Genomic DNA, 23,599 nt, shown 5'->3' on the forward strand with positions numbered 1-23,599 from the left:
GGGACCTGTTGCTGTGCCTTGACTTTGCATGTAATCTCGCTGCTACTGATGCACCTGATGCATCCGGTGTGAACGTAGCATATGATTCAACATGGGGCCAATTACTTTTAGTTGCAGCCACAGCTTGGTTGGGGTAGCTTTTTCTCCGTAATAATTAAAACCATGGTTTTCTTCAGGTTATCTTCATGTAATTCATTTTTATCAAGACTGTAAATACCAAATGGAAATCAGAAATATTTTGTAAATGCGAACATTTTTGTGTAGCACAGTACCATGCCTGATGATCTTTTACACATCCTCTCCATCTAATCTAATCTTACATTAGTGAAAATTCATATTTTCTGTCTATTTTTCAAGAACATATCAGGCTCCAATGTGGCGCAGCTGGAAGCATTGTTCTAATTGTTTTTGGATTTTGCATAATCTCCCAGTGCATCCCTGGATTCACTCCAGGTACTCTAAGTTCCTCCACAGGCCAAAAACACGACTCTATTGTTCATTTGTCACCTTTAGATGCCCATAGGTGTGGGCATGGGTATGTTGTCTTGTGATAACTTATGAGGTGGGGATTACAGTCCCCCCGAGCCCCCCCAAATCTGCTGGCCTATCACATAAAATCCCTAGAATAGCTGGGATGTTGAAGATGGGGAAAGACTTCAAGCGTTGTGTTCATCCTTTTGAAAGTCTTGCTTCTGCAGACATTATATATATATATTTTTTGTTCTCCTTTTTTTGGATTGGCCAGAATTAGCCATCGGTGACGCACTATCATCTTACTTAGTAAAACCTCAAAGCCGACTGTTAATGTTGGTACAGACCACATTTCTTTAAAGCACCTGACTGAAGATACATATTCCCTACAATGGAGCTGTGATTAATTAACGAGTTGGTTCACTCATTCATTTATAGACTCCCTTAGGTGTTAAAGGTTATCTTGATGCTTTTTTTTTTTTACCTCCCTTAAGTCCATTCAGTTCACATCCACCAGCAATTACAATAATGGAAGGCAAATAGAGCATGAGTCACATCAGAAGTACATGTGAGAGCACATACAGTACTGGTTAGAATGGGAATGATTAAAGAAGCAGGATGTACCTGTATCCAAATAGAAAGCTTTGATTCATTGAAGAGGAGGAACATGCACAAGCATACACAGACACATATACACAGAGCAGCTGAGAAGCATCTCACATAAATATGATTTGAATATTAAAATGACATTTACCCATTTCCAGAACCGATCAGGCTTGATTTCAGAAAACGAAAACATGTGTCAAAGAGACACGATCGACCAATCAGTCACATTAAGAGTTAAATCACAGAGCAGGGTGATTAAAAACAAGCCTGCAAGGTGAATTCGACTTACGTTCGAGGCAACACACATACAGACCCAGCAGTGCGCTGTAGCCACATGGTAAAGAGAGAAAATAACATGCAGTCGTCTACCGGCTGCATATCTGCATCCAAACACACACAAGCATGTTCAAGGTGGCCATCACACACCCATATCAGAAGAGTCCATGTAAACACTCTGCCATCCGCCCCTGCCTCAAAGCCTCTCCCACCCACTCAAAACACAGCACACAACCTCACACACCCCCCAAACACACACCCTCCTACTCCACTCATCTCCTCCATCGGTCCGCACGCCCATCCTCGCCTCTCCTGCATCCTTACCTTGCAGCAGGCTCTGGAGGTTGAGTTGCGCCTGCTGGTGCAGCTCCTCGACACATTCTGGCCTGCTCCACGAGCCGAACACGTTCACGCTCTGTTGCCATGGAGACCTGAAATGGGCCGCGCTGCCGCCGCCGCAGCCTCCACTGCTGCTGCTGCCTCCGCCGCCACTGCCGTGGTTACCGTCGCCGTGGCTGCTGATGCTGCTGCTGCCACCGCGCCTTCCGCTCTCTGCCTCGAGACCGCTGGTGGCTGGGGGAGGAAGGGAGCGAGGGGAGAGAGAGAGGGATATTGAGAGGGGACGATAGAAGGATGGAGGGATGAGGGAGGGCAGAAGTGAAAGGGAGATGAAGAGGAGGGTAGATCATTGTGGGAAAAGTGGGGGCAAAAAAAGGAAGGAGGATAAAGAGATAGATAAAAGAAGAAAATGGGTGAAGAGAAAGAGGAGAAAGGGTGGGGTGGAGAAAAAAGAACACATGTAAATAAAAATGCATGATTTGCATAACTAATACCAAGAGACGTAGATTACACAACCCTATCTGTTGTCAGGGAAAACAAGGTTCTAGGAATGAGGAAAGGTAGCAAAGGACGAAGGAGGGAATCTGTAATTAAAAACTCCATAAACGTTTAAGGCAAGGGGGAGGAGAGAGGGGGAGAAAACTACAGAACGGATTTGGAGAGGAATCAGAGAGGATCACTTAATTAGCCGAGGAAAGAAGCTGGAAGAAGATAGAGGGAAATGAAGGGAGGGGATGAGGAGAAGGATACATCAGGCCAGAGCAGGATGAGAGGATAGAAGAAACAGGCAAACATGAATAACTGGCAGTGGGAGAGAAAGGAGATCAAGAGTAGAAAGAGAAGAGATTCTATAGTGGGAGGAGTACCAACATTATGGGATTTATATTTACAAAAGGAAATAAAAAAAAATGGTCTCACACCTGTGATGGAAAATATATAATTCGATTCAATTGCACATAGAAATATATTATAGAAATGAATGAGACTGGCATGAATTACTTAACACTTGACACATTCAGTCACTGATAGAAGATGACTCCCAAAGATTTCAAAGGGAACAGCAAGACTTTTCACAGACAGAGACAGACGCTCTTCTTCAGGGGTTACCTGAAGTTCACACAAGCCTAGAAGCATATCTGCCACATCCAAATATTATTTAATCAAACTATATTCTAAGTTTGATTAAGTCCACTTTTATCACTTAGGTTGACAGCCTTTTAAATAACTGTAACTAAACCTTTTTTCAGCCGTATCCCATTCCAGGCAGTGGTGTACAAACAATGAGACTGAAAACATTTGCTTTAAATCTGCTTAACAAGCAAAATAACAATGAAATATTTTAATCAAGTCAGACTTTTTGTAGGCGACAGATGTGCAGATTACTGTAGACTTAAAGCTTAGGTTTTTACAAGTTGGTCTCATAAAAATAAAGGTTTGCAAATCTGTTTAGGATCAACTGGAAAATCATAGAAAACTGTTTGGATGCTTGCTGTGTTTAACCTGGTATATTGAAGAAATGCAAATAAAATGTGGCTGCATTAAACTCTATTTAGACAGAAGAAAGTCTATTGTGATCTACCAGTGTAGGTAAGATGATTCTAAAATATCTGTAATAATGCTCTTAGGTGAAAAATAAAAGCCTCTGCATCATAAGCTCTCCCCTTTTAACCTCCACCCATCCAGACATAAATACGTACTTGAACTTCTTCCTGAGAAAAAGGTCGACAGGTAAGTTGTAAAGGAAAACCCATGATCCCTGTAAAATGCCACATTCTTAAGTAAATCTGCTGGTAGCTGTCATGTCTTGTTTGGTCTAAGGCAGACATCTTCTCTCACAAAAGTCACTGAGTGTGGAATCACAATTTCACCCTCTGAGCTACAGAAATCATTTTCCTAATCGGCTTTCACACAATCAACTTCCACCAGACAGAGTTGCTGTTTATGGTGCAGTAGATGTCAGGTAGCTTCAGTTTCAGAGGAGAACAGTGAAAATAAGGTCCCCTGATTTAAATATGTTCTTTTTAGGTAAATCAACTGCACTCTTTTTTGCATTGCTTCCTCCTGACATTTATCCGTGTGTAACAATAGAAGAAAATCAGTGCAGACATCCAAAAAGAGGGGAGTAGAAGGCTAAAAAGCTCTTGAGTAGAACTGAAAAAATCTGAATAATCAGCACTTCAAGGTTCTTTGTGGATTAAAAACGGGTAAGAAGGTGTTTCACCAACATGCTGCCATTAAGACTTCCTTGTTAAGAAAAACCTTTGAGCTTTTTTCATATAAAAAACAAATAAAAGAATAGTAGTGATGTCATGAGATGAGGCTTCGAGGCGTGTGTTGAGTAATGGAGGGGGCATTTCAGTGAGGCAAATATTGAGGCTTGCTTCACTTGGGGGAGGAGCCAAAATAGAAGACGTCCAATGCCCCACCATACCACATGAGCGCTTCGTTAACTGGTTCAGCTTGCCTGGAACTTCGACATGCATTTAAACAGCCTCAGTATTCAGTCAAGTTCTGGGAGTTTGTAGGAGAGTTGCTGCCAGTTGGATAGTTTGGAAATATTCTAAGAATATAAAGTTTCTAAACTCTTTGTAATGTGGATATCTACAATATCTACAAACAATCCTTAAACCAACAGTGTGTTGCAGCAGAAGACCTTCTACACAGAGCCTGGGTCAGCTGAAGTTTTCTTCCTGTTAAGGGGAAGTTTTCCTTTCCACTGTTGCTACATGCTTGTGTGGAATTGCAGGAAGGTTAACAACATAATTGGCATGTAGGGACTGTGAAAAGACCCCTTTTTCCTTGGGAGCTCTGTACTGTAGCCAGCTGAAAACAGCTAGAAGCCTTGTATCTGCAATATGGAGTCTGGTTACTCACCAAGCTAGGTTTTGGTCAAACAGAGGGCCACCAATTGATCTGGTTTTGTTTGAGGTGACAGACATCATTTCACTAACCTGACTCCGCCAAATGGATTTCCCCGCATATCCATCTGGAAACCTTCCGTTGAAGTAATTTTGGGAAGGGGCGAAAATACTGGTTACCTGATTGGCCTATGTTGGTGATAGACGGGCCAAATAAACCAATCAGATCAACGAAGCATATGACGTACTAACAGAGCGACGACGAAGAGGAGCCAATTGATAGATCAAACTCTTGCCGAAACCAGTCGGGAGAAGATCAAAAACCTATTTTCCTCTGAGAAAAGCCTCCAGAGCAGTGTTTTGCTCTTCTTTCAGTGAAGAAATACTCTCTAATTCCGATAAAACTTGCTCGATAGCCACACTAACGCTAGTTTCATCGGCTGAAGCTGCCATGTTCTTTAGACCTAACTGTCGCGCTTCTCGTTGCGTCACACCTCAAACCACCTCAAAGCCAACGCTGATTGGACGTTCGTTTGGTGAACGGCTCCAAATTTTCTTTAACAGAGAGTAGCCAGACTGATCTGCGAGTGAAACCTTGAAAGCTCGCGAGATCAGGATGGTCTCACGAGGCTAGCATTTCACTAGCCCATTTATATAATTTGCATCTCAGGTAAATCCCAAAGAGCCTCTGTGCTACCAACCAAGATCATAGTAAAGCGAGAGTCATGGAAATGTAAAGAAAAATGCCCAAGAATGACTGATCTATAGCATTTCATCAAATAACCACATATTGATGACAAAGAGAAGAACAAAGACCCAAAAAAAAGGAAAGTATAATAGAGCTAAGTACTGAGGCCAGCACATGGGTCTGAATATATGACCGTTGGGGTATATAACAAGTTTTAATTTATTTTAATGAGGCAGTTTTACACTTTCACCATGTGATTGGATTCCAATTTTGAGGCAGAGGAATCGGATTATAACTTACAGCAGCATTTAGAGCCACAACTTTTTATTTTTCAACAGGTAAAGCCTCTAAAAATACAGTTAAATCTGTTCAAACCTAAAGGAAATCTGTAACATTAACCAGCTTAAATGACCCAGATGAGTGTTGCACAAAGTGTGCCACATTTCTTCAAAACATAAAATTTTTTGGGCATTTGTTTTTTTTTGTTTAAAACCTTTAAAAATTAAATATTTAAAATATTTACTGTCTGTCTTTTAATGAAGCCAAATGCAAAACTCATTCTCTTAAGCACATAACCCTTGAGCGTTAAAGAAACACTTAGCCTCCTCCTTCTGCAGCACTTCACATCAAACGTTTAGGTAATAAAAATAAAGCACATCATCCCTAAAAGAAATTTTCTTGAAGTGCATATTTCTACCAGGTAAGCTGCTTTTTATATAGGGAGATGAATAAGTTATAAATATAGTGCTAATTAATAGCTAAAGAGAGAGCTACATACTCTGCAGCAAAATCAATCTGATAGTTTCTCAGTATCCAAGCATGGATCTATTAATGAACTACATTCACTTGATGTCCTCTCATTTCTTTCACCATAAATGCTTTCTAAGTGTCATTTGGTGTGTGCTCTTACATTTTGTTTTCACAAACAGCGCCACCCTGAATAACTTACTAATACCTTCAAGCACAAACTGTTTAAACCTGTGGGGATTTAAAAAGTTAAATGTGTGATCCAGTGGTGGTGGGTGTGCTCATACACGCTTGCAAGATGGATGAGACAGCGTGCTGGAGTCCAACAGGCCTCAGGAGCTTCTAAAAATGTGGTTCACATTACTGTAAATAGTAAATCCAAAGGGAGAATACATGTGTTAACTACCTGATCCCCTGCTAGGCCTCTGAGACACGCTGTTGCTGTCACAGTATGCTGAGGATTTCTCACTCTTCACTTAACACAAAGAGTCGTCGTCTATCTATCAAGGTTTTTCACAGTCTTTCAAGTCAGCCTTATTTGAAAACCACAATCATTCAGCTAAAAAGCAGCTCTTTTAGTGAGATGTTACGAAAATGTGACCCCTTCAGATTTGCAATAAACAAGCCTATTATGGATCACTTAGTTCTTTCATGTCATAAAACATTGAAATAATGTGAAAGTAACATTTCACACAGTTCTGATTCATTTGAGGAATCAGAAATGTGTGGGTTAAAACAGCATTACCTAGGCAAGGTTACCCTGATCTTTTTGGTCTTGTGAAGGTTCCCCGAAGGGGACTTATAAAGGGCTGAGCTTTATGTAACGCTCCTTATCCAGGCTTTGTAAATACCTTGAGTTCTTTATATATAAGCAAACTTGAGTTCTCAAACCTAAACGTGTAAGCATTGTATTCTGCTGAGCTTTTAAATTCTCAGACTGACCCTGGAGGATGATGAACTGCAGCTATGCTCTTTGCAAACTAAGGCTTCTACAGCTGTTTTACCTTCGTATAACATTGCTACCAGTGGTGGACAGTAACAAAGTATATTTACTTGATTACTGTACTTAAGTGCATTTTTTTAGTATCTTTACTTCACTTTAGTCATTTTTTGGGGCGGTACTTATAACTTTCTACTCCACTACATTTCGAGGAAGCTGCTAGTTACTTGTTCCTATTAGATCAACCTAACTTTGTAATCTGCTGTTGCTGTTTTTCATCCTTATAGTAGTTATAGGTTGTGACTACCTCAGAAGAGAAGAAGAGATTAACAGCCTAATATGAGCAAGTTGAATTCAGCCTTTCCACCAATGTCAAGACCTTTCATAAAAAGAACAGTTGAGTGTTACAGAGGGTTGGTCTTTTAATTTTAGAACACATATTTAGTTTTTGTACTGTAAAGAATAAAGAGATGAATTGATACAAGACTGAAAAGAAACCTACAACTGAACTAAAAATGTACACAAACTTAAGGATTTATAACTCATAATAGCCTTAATTTTTCCATAGGAGATTATGATTATGCCCATTTGACGACTGGTGATCACAGGAAATCGGACAGTTTTAGTAGCCGTCACTCAAATAAGATAATTCACAACAGTTTACAGCATTATTTCTGAGAAAGATTTATAAAAGTTCATCCTTTGCTTCTGAAACAAGGGCTAATGAGGAAAAAAAACCTTCATCTAACCAGTTGTTTCATGAAAGCTAGCTAAACTTGCTAATGTTTTACTTAATCTGGCAATGATGCAGAGGTGTCAAGTAACGAAGTAAAAATACTTGGTTACTTAAGTACACTTTTTATGTATCTATACTTTACGCCATAACCTATTTTTATTCATAATTTTGACTCATTACATTTTCACAAAAGTATCTTTACTTTCTATTCCTTACATTTTTAAAAAAAACGTTACTCATTACTCTTGGTTTCGGTTTAATGTTTCTAAAAATTTATTTCACTTCATGTGCGCCATCCAATGCAGATCATTGGCGCCATCCACATTTAGTGAAACTAGTGTAATTGGATGAGTCATATAACGCCAACACTCATTGGTTAGCTAAAGGAAATCATCAGAAGCAAGCAGGTGTTCTTCAAACTGCAGACGTGAATTGTCTATGCCATGCGACAATGTCATACGGAAGAGGATTAGGGCCACTGGAAAAAAAAAAAAAAAGTTAACTGATTTTTTTTTTTTTATTATTTCAGTATAGTATGGGAATTCTCAGAATTCTGACTTTAATCTCAGAATTCTGACTTTTTTCTCAGAATTCTGACTTTAATCTCAGAATTCTGACTTTTTCTCAGAATTCTGACTTTATTCTCAGAATTCTGACTTTTTTCTCAGAATTCTGACTTTAATCTCAGAATTCTGACTTTTTTCTCAGAATTCTGAGAAAAAAGTCAGAATTCTGTGATTAAAGTCAGAATTCTGTGATTAAAGTCAGAATTCTGACTTTTTTCTCTGAATTCTGACTTTAATCAGAATAAGAGTATTTTTTTTCTTATTTTAAATGTAAATTGTCTTGTTCCACTGGTAGTGTTTCACTTACCTCCTCAATCAAAGAAAAAATGCTATTATTTTTAGAAAATAAATTACTTATTAAGATTTAAATTTTTGCAGTGTATACCATAATTCTCGGACTATAGGCTGCGACTTTATCCCCATTTTTCGACGTCACATTTGCTTCAGCACGCAAGTACGGTAGCCGTGCGCGCAGGAATGCAGAGGTCCTCCGGAAGCAGACTTCTACCGCGAGTGGTACGAGACAGAACGACAGCGAGAAAGACGGACATTGAGAGCGCAAGACAGTTTGTGTTAAAGATAAAAAGCCTGCGACTTATAGTCCGGTGCGGCTTGTATATGAACAAATTATGCAATTTAGCTTCTGCGGCTTATATGTATTCAGGTGCGGCTAATAGTCCGAAAATTAAGGTATTTGCAATGTACAGGAGAAAGAAGATACACCTTTAAATGAAGCTATCCACTCGTTGGTTTCATATGTTTATTGAGAGTTACAGAATACTAGAAAGATGCAGATCTAAACTGCTCCAAATGTCCTGTTTGCTGATTATAAACCGGCCACACACATCCATGCACACCCACTTTTACAAGGTCCTAATGCTTATATATGTTTGTGTGTGTGGGTGGATATGTTTGCAAACCACAAAGTTGTTTTTCTCTCCAGGCTTATTCTAATTTACTCCCTTCTGTACGCATTGGGGTGTTGGTGGGGGCAACGAAGATTTAGACAAGCTGTTAACACTGCATACTCACAAACACACAGAGATTAATGGGTAAACACAAGATATCCATCATCTGTGTCTCATCATTCTGCTGCATACTTCTACAGATGCACCATAAAAAAATAGATTTGTGTATCTTTCACGCATTTATGTGGAAATCTGGTGTAGTTGTTAGCAAACACTGTACCACTATACACAGTGTGTTTGTGTGTTTTTGTGAATGACAGGCTTTTAAGTCTCTGTTAGCATTAGTCCAGTACTCGGCAGGCTCATTTATGCCTGTCCTAAATAATGCTGTCACTGCTGACCGCAAAACTGGCTCAAACAATCTTCATGATTGTGTAAGTGTGCGTGTGTATACATTGTGTTTACTCCCAGCTAGAAACAGTTGAGCTGTAAACCTGATTTACGGACTAAGCTGACTCTTGAACGGAGCGTTTGCAGTTCTTCTGGGTGTTATCTCCAGAAACCAGGTTTAAAAAGCTGCCTCATTATGACCAAGTCGCAGCAAAGGTCAGTGTAGATAATAAGGCTCCCTGCAAAACTATCAGCTTAATTGGCTCTAACCAACTTGATGAGCCAAAATGTATTACATTGAGGGCCACGTAATTGAGGGGGTCAAGTATCAATAATGTCAAGCTGTAAATGGTGGCAATAAGGGATTATTCATTTACCCAAAACACTTCGATTAGAAATGAACTCATATTCAGATGGATTTAATCTCCATTACCTCAGGTTTCAGTATTCTTCCAAATTACAGCAACTAAGTCCGGAAACAGCAAACTTATCGCAGAAAAAGGGAACTAAAAAAAGTGCACAGTGGCATTTGGGCACTTCAGAGTATATGAGTCACAATGGTGGCTATATGTAGGGGCATCGTTTACCAGTTTTCATGACTCAGCTTGTCGGCTTTGTCTGAGAAACCTAGGGGGCCTGCAGTCTAAGGAAGCAATTAAGGAGCCAAAAACCCCAAGGATTCACAGCCTTGTTTTCCGCTTATAAAAGAGGAAGTAAACAGAGAAATCAAGATAATTTCTGCCATGATGGAAGAAAAGGTAATAAAGTACTGAGCACGTGTCAAGCTAGAATTGTGATATGCATTTCAGTTAATTGGTGCATTTCAAAAGCTTAGTTAATACTTATATACTTTGGAGAAAAACTTCAATTCTCCATTAGCAATTCCTTTCTTGGAAAAAAAAAAATGCATTCTACTCTGCAAAATAAGAAAAAGTGACATTTTGCATATTGTACACATGTCATACTGTTGTTAGAGCCAGAAGATGCTACTGTGGAAAAAGATGGGCAGGTTTGATCTGAACTAAACAAAAAATAAGTGGGACAGGAGCTAATGACTGCTATTAGGTATGAGGGGGTAGCCGTGATGCTAATGGCTTATTTCTCCTTAAAAGTCTTTGTAAAATTTCATTCAAAATGTGAAAATGTATCATCATTGGGTATTTGTGCAGGATAATGGTCTTTAACATCAATCTGTTCTAACAAAGCTACAATTTCAACCACTTTTTAACAGCCTTCACAGCTCTTGGATCTAAATCCTACCAAGCAACCTAAAGTAAAGCTGTGTTATATAACTTTATATGTTAGAAGACCATTTATTTTCAACTAAGAAAATTGGGCCAAAACAGCAGGAATACAAATTGTATGTAAATATATTTTCTTTTTAAACGACCACCACCCCTTGTGAATACTGATTATTTCATTCAGTGCATGCTTTTCACATTGCTGTTAATTATTTGATAAGATATATTATTTATTTGAAAATCAATGTTCTCTTTAGTTCTCATTAGATTCTATCTTTAAGCAACTAAAGTATAATTTGCATTTTTCAAATAAGATAGAAGATTTAAACATCTTAAAGACAGTCCAAAGTGAAGCCGACGCCTCTATGTGGCGATACAACTTGAAAGTTGTTAATTAATGAACCCATTGCTGTTGGAACTAATCAAAAATGTCAGATTTAGTATAAGTGAAAACATGAAGAGAAAACCCTATAAAGTTGGCTCTTTATAGGGTTTTTGTCTCATATTTTATTCCTTTTTAATTCATTCAGAGATTTCAGGATTCATGTAGCAGTTTGCAGGCAATGGTTCACTTTACACAGCTCAGTGCTGCCCTCAAAAGGCAGTTTTGTATAAAACACAAACAAATGCAATAAGTAAAGAGCAAAATGAGCTCAAATGTTCAGGTTCTGAGAAAAATAACAGATTACATTCATTAATAACATATGCCAAATAATATTTATTTTTCTATTTATCTATTTTTCTATCATTTTAGCAACTAGCTGTCTTAAAATACATCAGTTAGTTACCAGGAAAGCACAGCAGATTCAAATATGTTGGGGTTTTTTTGTTAAGGTAAATACATAATTGGAATTAAATATGGAGTAACAAACAGTGTTTCTATTTTTAAAGGAATGGTTGTGATGTCTGTGGAGATTCAAGTCTGAAAACAAGGGATGTTTCATCTTACAGACTGAGCACACAAAACTTGCATATAGTAAAGCAGTTTAATGTATGCGAGATGTGATAGTTCATCAGTGTATAATGAACTACCTGCACATAAATGGTGTTGATTTTTTTATGCAAATAGACTGAGAACATCTTTAGTTAGGCCCAAATCCAGCCTTAAGGATCAGGGGGACAAAAACCCATAGTCAAAAAGAATCGCATTTTTGTAAAAGTTATGCAGAGGATTCAACAAACGTGTGGAAGTTACAGGGAGTACACTTGAAAAACGATCTAGAAATAAGTACAAATTTCTTAAATTAGGTGTATTTCCCCTTAATTTGAGTAGGTAAATGAGATAGTTTGCCAATGGAATGAGTATTTTTACTCTTAAAATAAGATATTTAGATAATATGCACTTGAAATAAGACAATTGAATTGTGTTTTCTTATTTTAAGTGTGAATTGTCTTGTTCCATTGGCAAAATGTCTCTTTTTCCTCCTCAATCCAAGAACAAATGCATTTATTTTAAGAACAAAATGACTTATCTAGATTTCGATTTTTTTCCAGTGTGGCAGCCTAGTGGTAAGGACATTTTGCTTGGAATCAAGAGGTTCTGAGTTACACTTAGACTTAGATTTTATTTTCTATACACAAGTTTAAACAAAAAGAAATTTCGTTAAGAACAGCTAAATTATTTCATTTTTTAAAGTGCAGCCTTTAAGCAGCAGTGATAAAAAACATTGTGATGGAAAGTAATTATGTAAACATATGAACTGAATATTTACAGTTCTAACATTCAGTTTTTCACTTCTTTTTTTATTTTTATAACTCATTTTAAATAACATTTAGCGGTCTAATGGCAGTGGCGAAGCGTTCAAGCCCCACTCCAACAGACTGCCCTTCTGATTCCCTGAACAAAGACCCTTAACCCCACACTGCTCCCCGCACAATGTTAGTTTGGTTGTCTGTACTTGTGACAGTGTAATGACAATAAAAGCTGGAAAAAAAAGAATATTCTCCAGTATGATGAAAACGAAACAGACCTTTCTCTAAATTTTGTGTAACATAAAATCTGAATGAGAAAAGCAACACAGACAGAGAGCGAAGAGAAAATTCTGCGCTCATTAAATACGCATCCCTTCCCTTGCTGCATATAGAGATACAGCTTTGTGTTCACAGTTTAGACGCTGGAAAACAATGTATAATGACAGTCTGTCTGCCTTCTGTCACTCATCTCTTTCCTGCCTCTCTATCTCTCACCCTTCATCATGCCTTATTGCCTCATTTCATTGAGAATTGTCAATAATTCTTCCTTCTGTTTCTACAACTCTTTCTTTGTCCCTCATTCTCTGCCTTATATTTTCACTTATTTTGTGGGAGAAGTTATAGATCTAGATGTAAAGTTGAGGACGGGTGGTATGTTTGTGTTAAGAACATCAAGGATGTTTCTTTAAGCTGGGAATAAGGTGTCATGATACACAGATTTTATCATCTAGACTGACAGTTATTTTTAGTCTAGAACATATGTGTTAGTGTGTGTGTTTGTTCAGTTAGCAGGCGCCAGAGCAAATCACACAAAATGTTTCCAGCCTTCCCTGCAGGAGGAGTTTGTTTTGTGTATTTGCTGGATGAGTTCATCCATGTTTCCCAACAGCAACAAAGATCCAATTTTATGCTAATTACTGACACAGATATTCCCGCCACTTTGATTGAGATGGTTAGCTAGACGAGCAGACGTGTCGATGTGACTCAAAGCAGGGCGGCGTGGAACAGAGAGACCGCTTGAATCAAAACCAAATCCTGCTAAGAAAAGGAATAACTAGTATTTATAGAAGTGATAGTTCCTCGCTGTTACTCTGGCATTGTTACTATGGATACAGCTAAAATCTACTGCAATTCACACGCAGGCACACACCTGTGTTAGTGACTAAGCGCTTCACTTTAATGCACTGCATGACTTATCAAACTAACCTTAATGTGCTGATGCGTCAGACTCTAGTTCCTCTAAACTTTAAGGGTTTTTTGTCTAATAAAGCTTAACAGATATTTTTTTGCTACCTTGTTGCAATCCAGCACATCAAACTGGTATCTACCACAAACCAGGCTCAAGATAAAATAAAAAGAAGTCTTGTCTTTTGATATTATAAAGTTGGTTTTGTGTTTTCTTTAAAATTGGAAAGCCTAATTTCGCTTTTACAAAACCATTTCACCATCGACGGGACTTTGTTATATTAGTGTCAGTATTCATGCTCTGATGATCTGCTCTGATCAGTGAATGACTGATCATAAGGTGACATTTCCACTATAATCTGACTTAAAAGTAAAAAAATACAAAGCTGTGAAACTAAAAGTACATTTTTCTCGAAAAGTTGCTCAAGTAAATGTAGCTGAGTCAAAGTAACTAGTTACTATCTACCTCTGGTGAATGTATGTATTTATACAATGTCTATATGTATACTGTATGCTAGTACCAACAACAGCTCATCAGTATGGAAGCTTTGCATAAAACACTTAAAATTAGCTTTTTTTGTTACCAGTGATGTATTTAAAGATAAAATTAGAAAAACAATAATAAATGCAGGTGGTTGTTGAAAAGCGGAATGTGCTCTGCATGGAGGCAGGTTGGCTAATGGATCAGGCTGCTATAACCCGGAACAAGATGGGGTGGGTCCAGTTTGCACGTCTTATATTTTGCCCATGCCATCTCTGTAGATAACTTTAAACACTTTTTTTTTTTTCATTTTAGCACTTCTTATTTAAATTTTTTTTTAAGATCTAGCCCAATGAGTTTAGCAAGGAAGTTGACACGATGACTGAGATTTTGGAAACACTACATGGCAATAAGTGGGTTTTGTATTGGGAATGTTGAACTCCATGCAAATGTCAATCTATTTATTACAATTCTGGGGATGAACAGGCAGTTTATTACACTAAGCTAATTTTTTTTACAATTAATATTTCTGTCAAATAAAAACATTCAACCTAAAGCCTAAACCAACTCTCATGGGTACAGAATCCTTTTGGGGGGGGCGTTTAAAAAGAAAGGGAAAGAAAGAGAGGTGGCTGTTGTTAAAAGCCTGCTATAAATTGAAATTGTACCAAAACTCATCTTCTGCTACTTGTATCAGACTTCTAGAGGAAAGATGAGCTGTGTTGCTGTGCCCTTTAATAAATTACCCAGACCTGCTTTATCCAGCTATCAGTATCTCCCTATAAATTTCTCCCTCATCCCAGTTTTATTATAACCGGTTTAGCACAGGCTTCTGTTTCCCAGCCTAGGAAAATGAAAACAAATATTTATCTAACCTTGTAATGTTAAGATGTTTTTATTTAGACATAGAAAATCATCTAAGACTGGACTTTGAAAACATCCCCAACTATTGCTACTGATATTTAAACAAACAGCGGTGCTAAATATCAGAAATAATGTCTGACACATTTGAGGCAAAAACATCCTTCCCCATTCAAATTTCAAATGCTGGGTTACTTCATATGTCCTTTTCTTTTTTAGTTTTCATCCCAGATTTTCTATTGAATATAAAACCAAGTAATGTGACTGACATATGAGATGTTAACCCATTTGAAAGATGCAACAGTGAACTGTTTCCAGTCCCAGTCCATTTCAAAGGTCAAGAGGTCAGGCAGCTCAGCACAGTCCTCCAGAATCTTTGAAACAGAAACAGGCCCACAGTATCACAGATCCGCCACTTTAGCAGAAAGGAGGATACAGGATCAGAGGATATACCCTTTAAGGAGAGCACATAAAGTAAGCTTTTCCTTTACAACCCTCACCACTTTCTACAGAGCCTACAGAACCAACTACATCTACTGTACATCTGGAAGGAAAGCTGTAGCAGAATGCCCTCGGAAAGGTAAAGACTGATCAGATGATAACTGGTACTACCCTCAAACTCATTTCAGACATTGCTAACAGTAGTAAAAATGTAGATCCCATCTCTATTAATAATGCATTACATTTTTACCCTTAAGCAAACAGTACCGCTGCAGGACATCCAGGCTAACTTCACATGAATAAGATTTCTGCACAGAAAAGTTTGAGTGTAAAGATTAAAATGCCCTGTAGCTGATTATGCAGATCAAGGTAAACAGATGGAGTTCCCACCAGTAGTCTAGTTGTAAAAAAAAAAAGTCCGGAAAGCATACAAAGCCTAATTAATATAATCTATTAACTTAAAGCAATATGCATGGTATTTTTGTCACATGTCAGGTAGGCCAGTCATTGACCTTCACCAAGGCACCTTTCAGTAGAACTGCAGTCAGTCCCTGGACTGGCATGGCTATCACTGCCCCTACATAGTAAGGGACAAATGCAGGGATCAAATTACCCACTAGTATCAGCTCCAATGTAATGGTAGGACACTTCTTTGATTTTATTTATTTTGCTCAGGCTACTCCTGAGCCAAATGTTGAAAGGGCAATATCATTGCCATTACTGTTAATTTATATAGTGACAATTTTACACATTCAGTAATGTACTAATAAATGTCACAGGGGTTGTTATGGAGGATGGTCATTTAAGGAGGGGGATGATTTTTAAGATTTTATTTAAGAAAGGAGATGCCCCCCCCCCCTTTCTGGAAAGCACCGGCTTCCCAATTAGGCTTTTTTTTCCAGCTTAACAAGTCATTTAATCACTGAAGCCTTAGTGCTAAAATGTCTACATTTCTGTCTTGGGAACATTTTGTACATCTTTTTTTACTTCACTCATCTAATTTTAGTCTACTTATCTTCCCTTTTTGTACTCACAGTTTTCTTTCAGATAAGGACGGAGCCAGTGGCATCCAGACTGTGTTTTACTCTGTACTTCACGGTGGCAGTTTACTAATACTATTGGTGTTAGTTGAACTTCCCTACGAGTTTAGAAAGCATTTCACATTTAAGGTTTTATGACATAAAAGGGTTCTGAAGGTATGCCTCCAAAACAACTGGTTGGTTGAACAGAATTCTCTCTTATTTTAACCATTTGGTAAACTTTTTTAAGGTATATTTTTAAACTGTAAGGAAAAAGAAAGTCCATGTTTAAATTATTTTAAGTTAACACAAACACAAAAGTTTAAATTAGGGAAATAATGAAGAAAACAAGAAAGAACCTATTACCGTAATTGATAAAAAAAAAAAAAGACATTTGCCAATAACTGTTGCTCCATTATTTTGTGGAGTTAAATCAGTTAGTTAAATCAGAGTTTTGATTTATCCTGAATAAAAAAAAAGTGTCAGGAAAAGACACAAATATTTTTAAAGCTATAATTTATTAATATAAGGACTTTATTTTTCTTGTCTTTCTTAAAGATATAGTGGAGGATTTTCACAAATTTTGAAAAGACCCGCCCTCTCCACTTTAAAAAAAAGAAATGCACATGCACAACCTTGTACCCACTCCTGAGAGAGAACGCCTATTAAACACTCCATAAAAGTAAAAAAAAATCCATAAAAAAAAAAATAATAATAATTTTAATTGAGAAAGCTTCCTGGAGAGGTGGCGAAACATCTTCAAATCTTGAAAACCAAGTCCAGTGGAATTTTTTTGAACTTTTACGGAATGACTATGACCTGGATGACTGAGAATCTTCATCAGCCTATTAAACACGTGCGAGAGCGTGCACAAGCCCATTCTCCTCGTGCACGCTCTGTTTAAAAATAACTGTTTACTTCACTGATGCAGGCTTACATTCCAAAAAAAGATTTGCAATACTTACACCACGTCAAACTCACCACAGGTAAGTGAAAATGGGGACGAGCACGTAGGACGGCCTTACGTAAAGATATCACCAAAATGCTTAACAACTAGGAGGACCACTTTTTGTGATGATCCACCCAGAAAAAGAACATCCTCCACTATATCTTAAAGAAGGAGGAAGGGAAACGAAGAAAGGGAAGAGAAAAAAAGAAGGAGGGAACTGATAGTGAGCGGGAAAAGGAAAAAACTTCTATTATTGTTGCTTTTTTTGTGTTTGTTATGTAAAGTTGTCTTGTTTTTGTAATTTGTTTTGTTTATGTGTCAGCACATTGAGTGAAAAAAGGGGAAAGGAAAATGTAAACTCCATATGAAATTATGTAATAATGCATTTCATACCTTTTCCAAACTAAAAATACTTTTTTAAAATGCTCCAGTTAACGATTAAACGATTTCTAAATAATTTGACGATTATCTCAATAATAAATTGATCACGATAAATCTATTTAATTGCTCCAGCCCTAAGCTAATTGATCTAAGAAAACTGTACTGACATGTTGTTTATTTGTTCTGTTTTGCTCTCATGTTAACAGGAATAGCTGGTTGTATTTATCCCACTAGATCTGATGTTTTGAGGGCATTTATAACTGCTCCAGTGTATGTTAACATTTTATTTATCATGAAAACTCTCATAAAAAATAAAAGTAGCCACATTGTACAAAGAAGCAGAGCATTAAATGACCTTCTATAAAAACAGTCCTTTTAGGACGGAAAAAACCGATGGAAAAAAGGACTTAAATTAAGCAAATCCAAACTGTTTGAAGTAGCAGAAATATATTAGGAACAAACAGAATTTCAAACACTTTAACTGATTTAATATGGAGAACTGCTTGTCATATCGACACAACCCTCCCTAAGGCTCCGTCAGCTACAAGAGCCCGCCATAAGGAGATGATTTCATGCTGTCAGACCTTCAAGTTTAAAGTCTTGTCCCAAAGCAAGATTCTTAATCTTTGATGTCATTTATTCTCAGCAGCGGCACCTCTGGCTGCGAACAAGCATCTTTCTTCTAGGATTCAAGCTGCCCGACCCATATGTAACTTTTATCTCTACTTATCTCCAAACCACTAAATCCTTTTCCTATCCCCCTAAAACTCTCTTCTCAGAGACCACTTGAGTTCATTTGGGTTGAAATGAGGTCAACAACGGAACGCCTAATCGACAGATCTAAAAGCTGGAAGAAGATGCTCCAAAGGAGACATCTAGACACAAAAACTTACTAACATGCCAACTTTACACGAATTAGCGAGCACAAAGCCCGCTTTAAGGTTAAAACAAATTCATCAGATTCAGTAAAAAAAAAAAAAAAAAAATTGGCTCTTGCTATGAATATTTTACCACATGCAGCATCTTGAATGATAAAAATTTAATAGATCTGACAGACGAGAACCCTTCCCTCTCCCTGCTATGCTCTGGAGATGGTCATAACCTGTTGTGTGATATCAAAATAAGATAACAACGAATGCCGGTTGATAAACGCCATTCATTTTTCTCTAGTTTTCTTTGCATAAAAAAAAAAACAGCAGCTAATTAATCAGAATAAGCTTAGGATTGGATTCACCTTGATCAGAATAAAAAAGGTTTAGACTTATTAATAAACGGTGTGCATAAACATTTGTTCTGATCATATCATTTAGAATATGGCAAACTGAAGGATGTGAGCCGTATATCAACGTGTATAATCGATTGAAAACAACTGGTCTGTTGCAGCAACTGTAGCTTGATTATTAAAAGCTCTCAGAACCTGCCACACATCCATTCTGGTCTGCTTAATGTGTTTGCTGTCCTCATTTTACCACAAAAGTAGAGTCAGTTTAGAGAAATTTGACCAATCATGCCAGAGCTTATACTCTAAATAAGGTACACGTCAAGTGTCTTTGATTTTGCAGTCGTATAACAAGACTATTCCGATTTAATTATCATGCATAGCTACTCTAAGGATACATTTTTGCAACTGTTTTGCTGCCTGTTTCAGAGCTCCTGGAAGGACCACAACATATCAAGATGTCGTCCAAGGCTGTCCAGACTAGAGATGGACAGATACAGGGTTATTCAGGAGGACACAGTTAGAGACTATTTGGTCAACAGTCCAATCGATCCCTGAAGTGTGCTGCCAATTTTACGTTAGCCATTATTACTTTTCCTCCCTCCATTTATATAATAATAACAAATGCTACACAACCTTCAATTAAGAAAATAGAAAAACATTTATAAACAAGTAGACTTCCACCGGTCAATCAGCAGTGGAAAATCGGATGAATTTTACGTAATTATGAAGATCACCGATAAGCACCAATCATTATGTAGTTGATTAGTCTCTTTTTCGAGTGAGCAGGGCTCTTTGTTGTCCGCTTGGTGTTTGTTTTAGTCAAACGGCCCGAAACAATGGGACAAATCAACCAAACATCAGAGGTAAGGGGAAACAGCATTCTGCACCATGACTTGCTAAGTTGCCATAGCAGGTACATTAAAAATAAAAAAAGATCTCTGCATTTGGTTCAAACCTTTGCTGGTTTGTATTCATACCTTAAGTTAACAACACCAACTGTTCTGCACCAGAGCAGCTGGTCTTTATTCACATCTGCACAAAAATCCAGACCAACTAGAGGATAGAATGAACTCTGATGTGTTTAAAGCAGCCAAAATTTAGTAGGTGTTAATGCACACTTAGTTTTTAAAACAAGGAAGCCAATACCAATATTTCCAGTAAGTGGAGTTTGCAACAGTTTACACCACAGTGTGTTACACTTTTAGTTTCTGGCTAGATTAAATTGGCCCCATAACAAGTCCATCTTTGCGATTTAATGTCCGTTCAGAGATAAATAAAAGAAAAATGCATAAAATTCGTCATATATTTTATTATATTTTCAGTGGGTGCAAACAAAAGGGAAACCGCAAAGGAAGAAAAGAAAAAAAAATCTTGTGCTCCATCCAGGATTTTTCCTATAACACCAGAAATTAGTCAATGACAGTATTTGCCGACTCGGTCAGAAAGCTCGGCTGTAAATTCAGTTCTTTTTACAAACTCCCATCTGTCCTGCTGTGACAGCCTGCCTGTCGCCGTTCCTGCTTCGGCTGTAAATTCAAGTTCAAACTCCACACAGACACACACATAGACACTGATTATCTATCACGGTGATTGATAATACACATACACAATGCCGCTATCACTGGGCATTACCCACAGCGCTGAGTCAGCATTGTCTGCCAGAGGTTGGAAAGTTGGTGTACTTCTGTTTTTGCACCTGAGAGATATTTGTCGTCCTGTGGGGGGGGAGAAAATGCAGCAACCAGACAGGAAATAATAACAAAGGTCAGCTACAGTAATATTGTATCTATGTTGCATGCGTTGATGCTGGATGCTTAGGGTTCCTAACTTCGGATTTTTTTTCAGTAGAGAAAATTTGCATATGTATTAAATCAACTTTTCTAAATGGCTCAACAGGACATGTTTAAGGGGGAAAAAAAGGATGTTATGTAAAAGATCTCTCAAGGTCAGCGCCTTTGGCACATTTATCTATAAAACCAGCGCCAAAACAGCCTACATCGACCTATGTTTCCTTCATGAAGGCTCTGTCCTATGGTTCTGCTGACCCCATCAGCTGAGGTGGGAGCGCATTTGTCCCGCTGTACGCTATCAATCTTCTTTTATCGCCCTACCTTACACACACACACTCACACACTGACCCCTACAGTAATACACATGTCCTAGTTGATGCATACACCAGGACACAGACGGTCCAAGGTGTTCTGCAGGCATGCATGCATGCACAGGACAGCTGTCGACTCCCAACCTTGTAAAACACATCTGCAAACGTCCCCGCTACAAGTTTCCAAATGAAAGATTCAAAAGGCAGGAGAAGAAGGGAATCATGTTTCCCTACAGACGCTGCCGCTTCTGAAACCACACTGAGACAAGTTCCTGAAAAACACTTCATAGAGCAAACAAACTGCCATATCATATTCACAGGGCTGTTTTTTGCTGAGTGCAGCCAATATACACGACGTAGCTTTAACATTTCATGCTTTGAAACACTTGTTATGCTTTGAATATTTAATGCTGCAAACAGCAACAACTGTCTGACAGAGCTACGGCTTTTATTTTGGCCTTCAGAGACGCACAAAGCTAAAGCGCTGCGAGGGGAGTGATGGCAGCTCTATAGCCTGGGTACTATACAGGGATTTACTGTTATAGTTTAACACAGATTAAAAGACGGATAATAAAAGTACAGACAGTAAAAGCTTTGTCACAGACAAAAGTAACAGTTTGAGAGAAAGGTAGGTCACGTCTAGAAGCTATTTTAGAGTTTAACTCTACTTTGAAAGCATTCATGATTTCTGCAGAAAAAACTTAAATGTGTTTGTGAATGCTATATCACCCTACAATGTGATCTGGCATGCCGGCTGCATTCCCAGCCTTCTAGAGAGCTTTAACACCTTATCTGAGAGCAAACCTCAGTGGTGCAAGGTGACCGATCACGTATCCACAACTCTGCTTATAGCCCAGCTCTTAGTCAGAACCAAGCGTCACAGTAGAAGCATGTTTGTCCTTTCCTTGCCGTGATGCTGCACAGGCCGCCAATCAGACCAACACTCTAATCTAAACAGCCTTTAGGTCTGAAGGGGTGTGCTGCCTCAGCCATATAACATTCAGCAGCTATTGTCTCACAGGAAAATTCAAAAGGAAGCAACACTCCATCTGTTTCCTTTTCTCATTTTGCTCACCAAGCAGATAGCTCCAGTGAATTGCCATGGAGCTCCATGATGACCTAATGAGCTGCATTATTATTTTTTTTTTCTTTCATTGACACAACCTCTGACCCCAGCTGATTGTTTTTAAATTTTCTTTTTATTTTGGAATGACTATGACCTGGATGACTGAGAATCTTCACCAATACGTATGAAAAATATTTGTTTTACCAGATTTTCGTCTCTTTTTTAGACATAATCTGGATTTTGACTGGAATCGAGTTAAACCTAACTGAACATGGATTAATCTTTTAAAATAACTTCATCAAACAAATAGCAATTCTTCAATACTAATCATTTTCACCAAGCATTTCCTGAAAAATTACTTACAACTATTGGTTATTTTCAATTTACCTGACAAACTATAGAAAGCAATTCAATATCTACGATTTTTGTATACGCCAGTATCAGAATAAAGGGTGTAACATTCAGTATTCTACTCAATAGGTATAATATATGCTGATTTTAACGTCTTGTTTTTCTCTCCTCCTCACTAACATTTTTCCATATCAGGTGTGGATAGAAGATCAAACTATTATCAGATAACTAAATAAGAGCTGTTCCAATCATACAGCAGTTTCCATTAGTTTCCACATAACTAAAGAAGTGTACGCATGATTTATTATATAGTAAATGTTCTTTATCTTTTACTTTGCAGCCTTTTTTGTTGGTCACTGATATTTTCAGATTTTCAAAATAGTTTAAAAATGAATTAGTGTTTGTGCAAATCCCTGTGATCTTTGGTTGCTACTTGAAATGGTTTCAAGAGAATTGGTCAGAGAGAAATAAAAATAAAGTTAAATGAATATTTTGCTATGAAGAGGCATTCCGGAGTTTTCTAATGATACTGCCACCTGTGGTCAAAACTCAGAACTGCAGCCCTCTTCTGCTCTTTCTCGTCGCTTGCACTCATTTTTTTTTTCCACCTTATGTTGAGTTGCCATTGTTGTCTGAGTTGAACTGGATGTCAGTCACTCCTGAACAGCACCAAAATCATTCTTGAATATAAAGTTTTGATCGTTCGCTTTAACAAGAATGCACTTGACGTCACATCAGCTGAACGGTGCAGAAATTTCCGACCCAAAGTAAATCAAGGAAAATAGGCTACAGGCTAATAGATGAATCACCGCTGAACTACCGAGGCTTCAGTCTGCTCATTAATTTGAAAAGGATCTCCTTGGTGCCTTCGCTCTTGGGGTCCCTTTGGGCGCCTGGGGCTTTGGGTCTCCCGGCGCTGGACTCAGTGCTCTGGGGGGTGTGCCTCTCCAGCTCTCCACAACCACTATTGAGCTTTTTTTTTCCTATGGATAAACTTTACATGCACAAGTGCACCCTCACAAACAATTAAAAGTGCTTGGCTGCAGGTACTCAGAGTTTCACTATACAGAAAGCCCACATCCGT

General features: G+C 38.0%; 1 protein-coding gene across 4 annotated transcripts in view; it reads right to left on the bottom strand.

Annotated features, from left to right (window-relative positions):
• The window catches only part of nhsl2 (NHS like 2), a 209,044-nt gene that overhangs the window by 60,805 nt on the left and 124,640 nt on the right, over positions 1 to 23,599 (bottom strand). For 3 of the 4 annotated variants that reach the window (XM_015385489.1, XM_015385490.1, XM_015385491.1), the window contains exon 2: positions 1,678 to 1,926. In XM_015385489.1, the coding sequence (XP_015240975.1) occupies positions 1,678 to 1,926 (249 nt within the window). Of the gene's footprint in view, positions 1 to 1,225; positions 1,247 to 1,366; positions 1,460 to 1,677; positions 1,927 to 23,599 lie in introns of those variants that run through there. The other variant, XM_015385492.1, reaches the window with a different exon arrangement.

Source organism: Cyprinodon variegatus, unplaced genomic scaffold (genome assembly GCF_000732505.1).
Source record: "Cyprinodon variegatus isolate N-32 unplaced genomic scaffold, C_variegatus-1.0 Scaffold341, whole genome shotgun sequence".
NCBI classification, from domain to species: domain Eukaryota; kingdom Metazoa; phylum Chordata; class Actinopteri; order Cyprinodontiformes; family Cyprinodontidae; genus Cyprinodon; species Cyprinodon variegatus.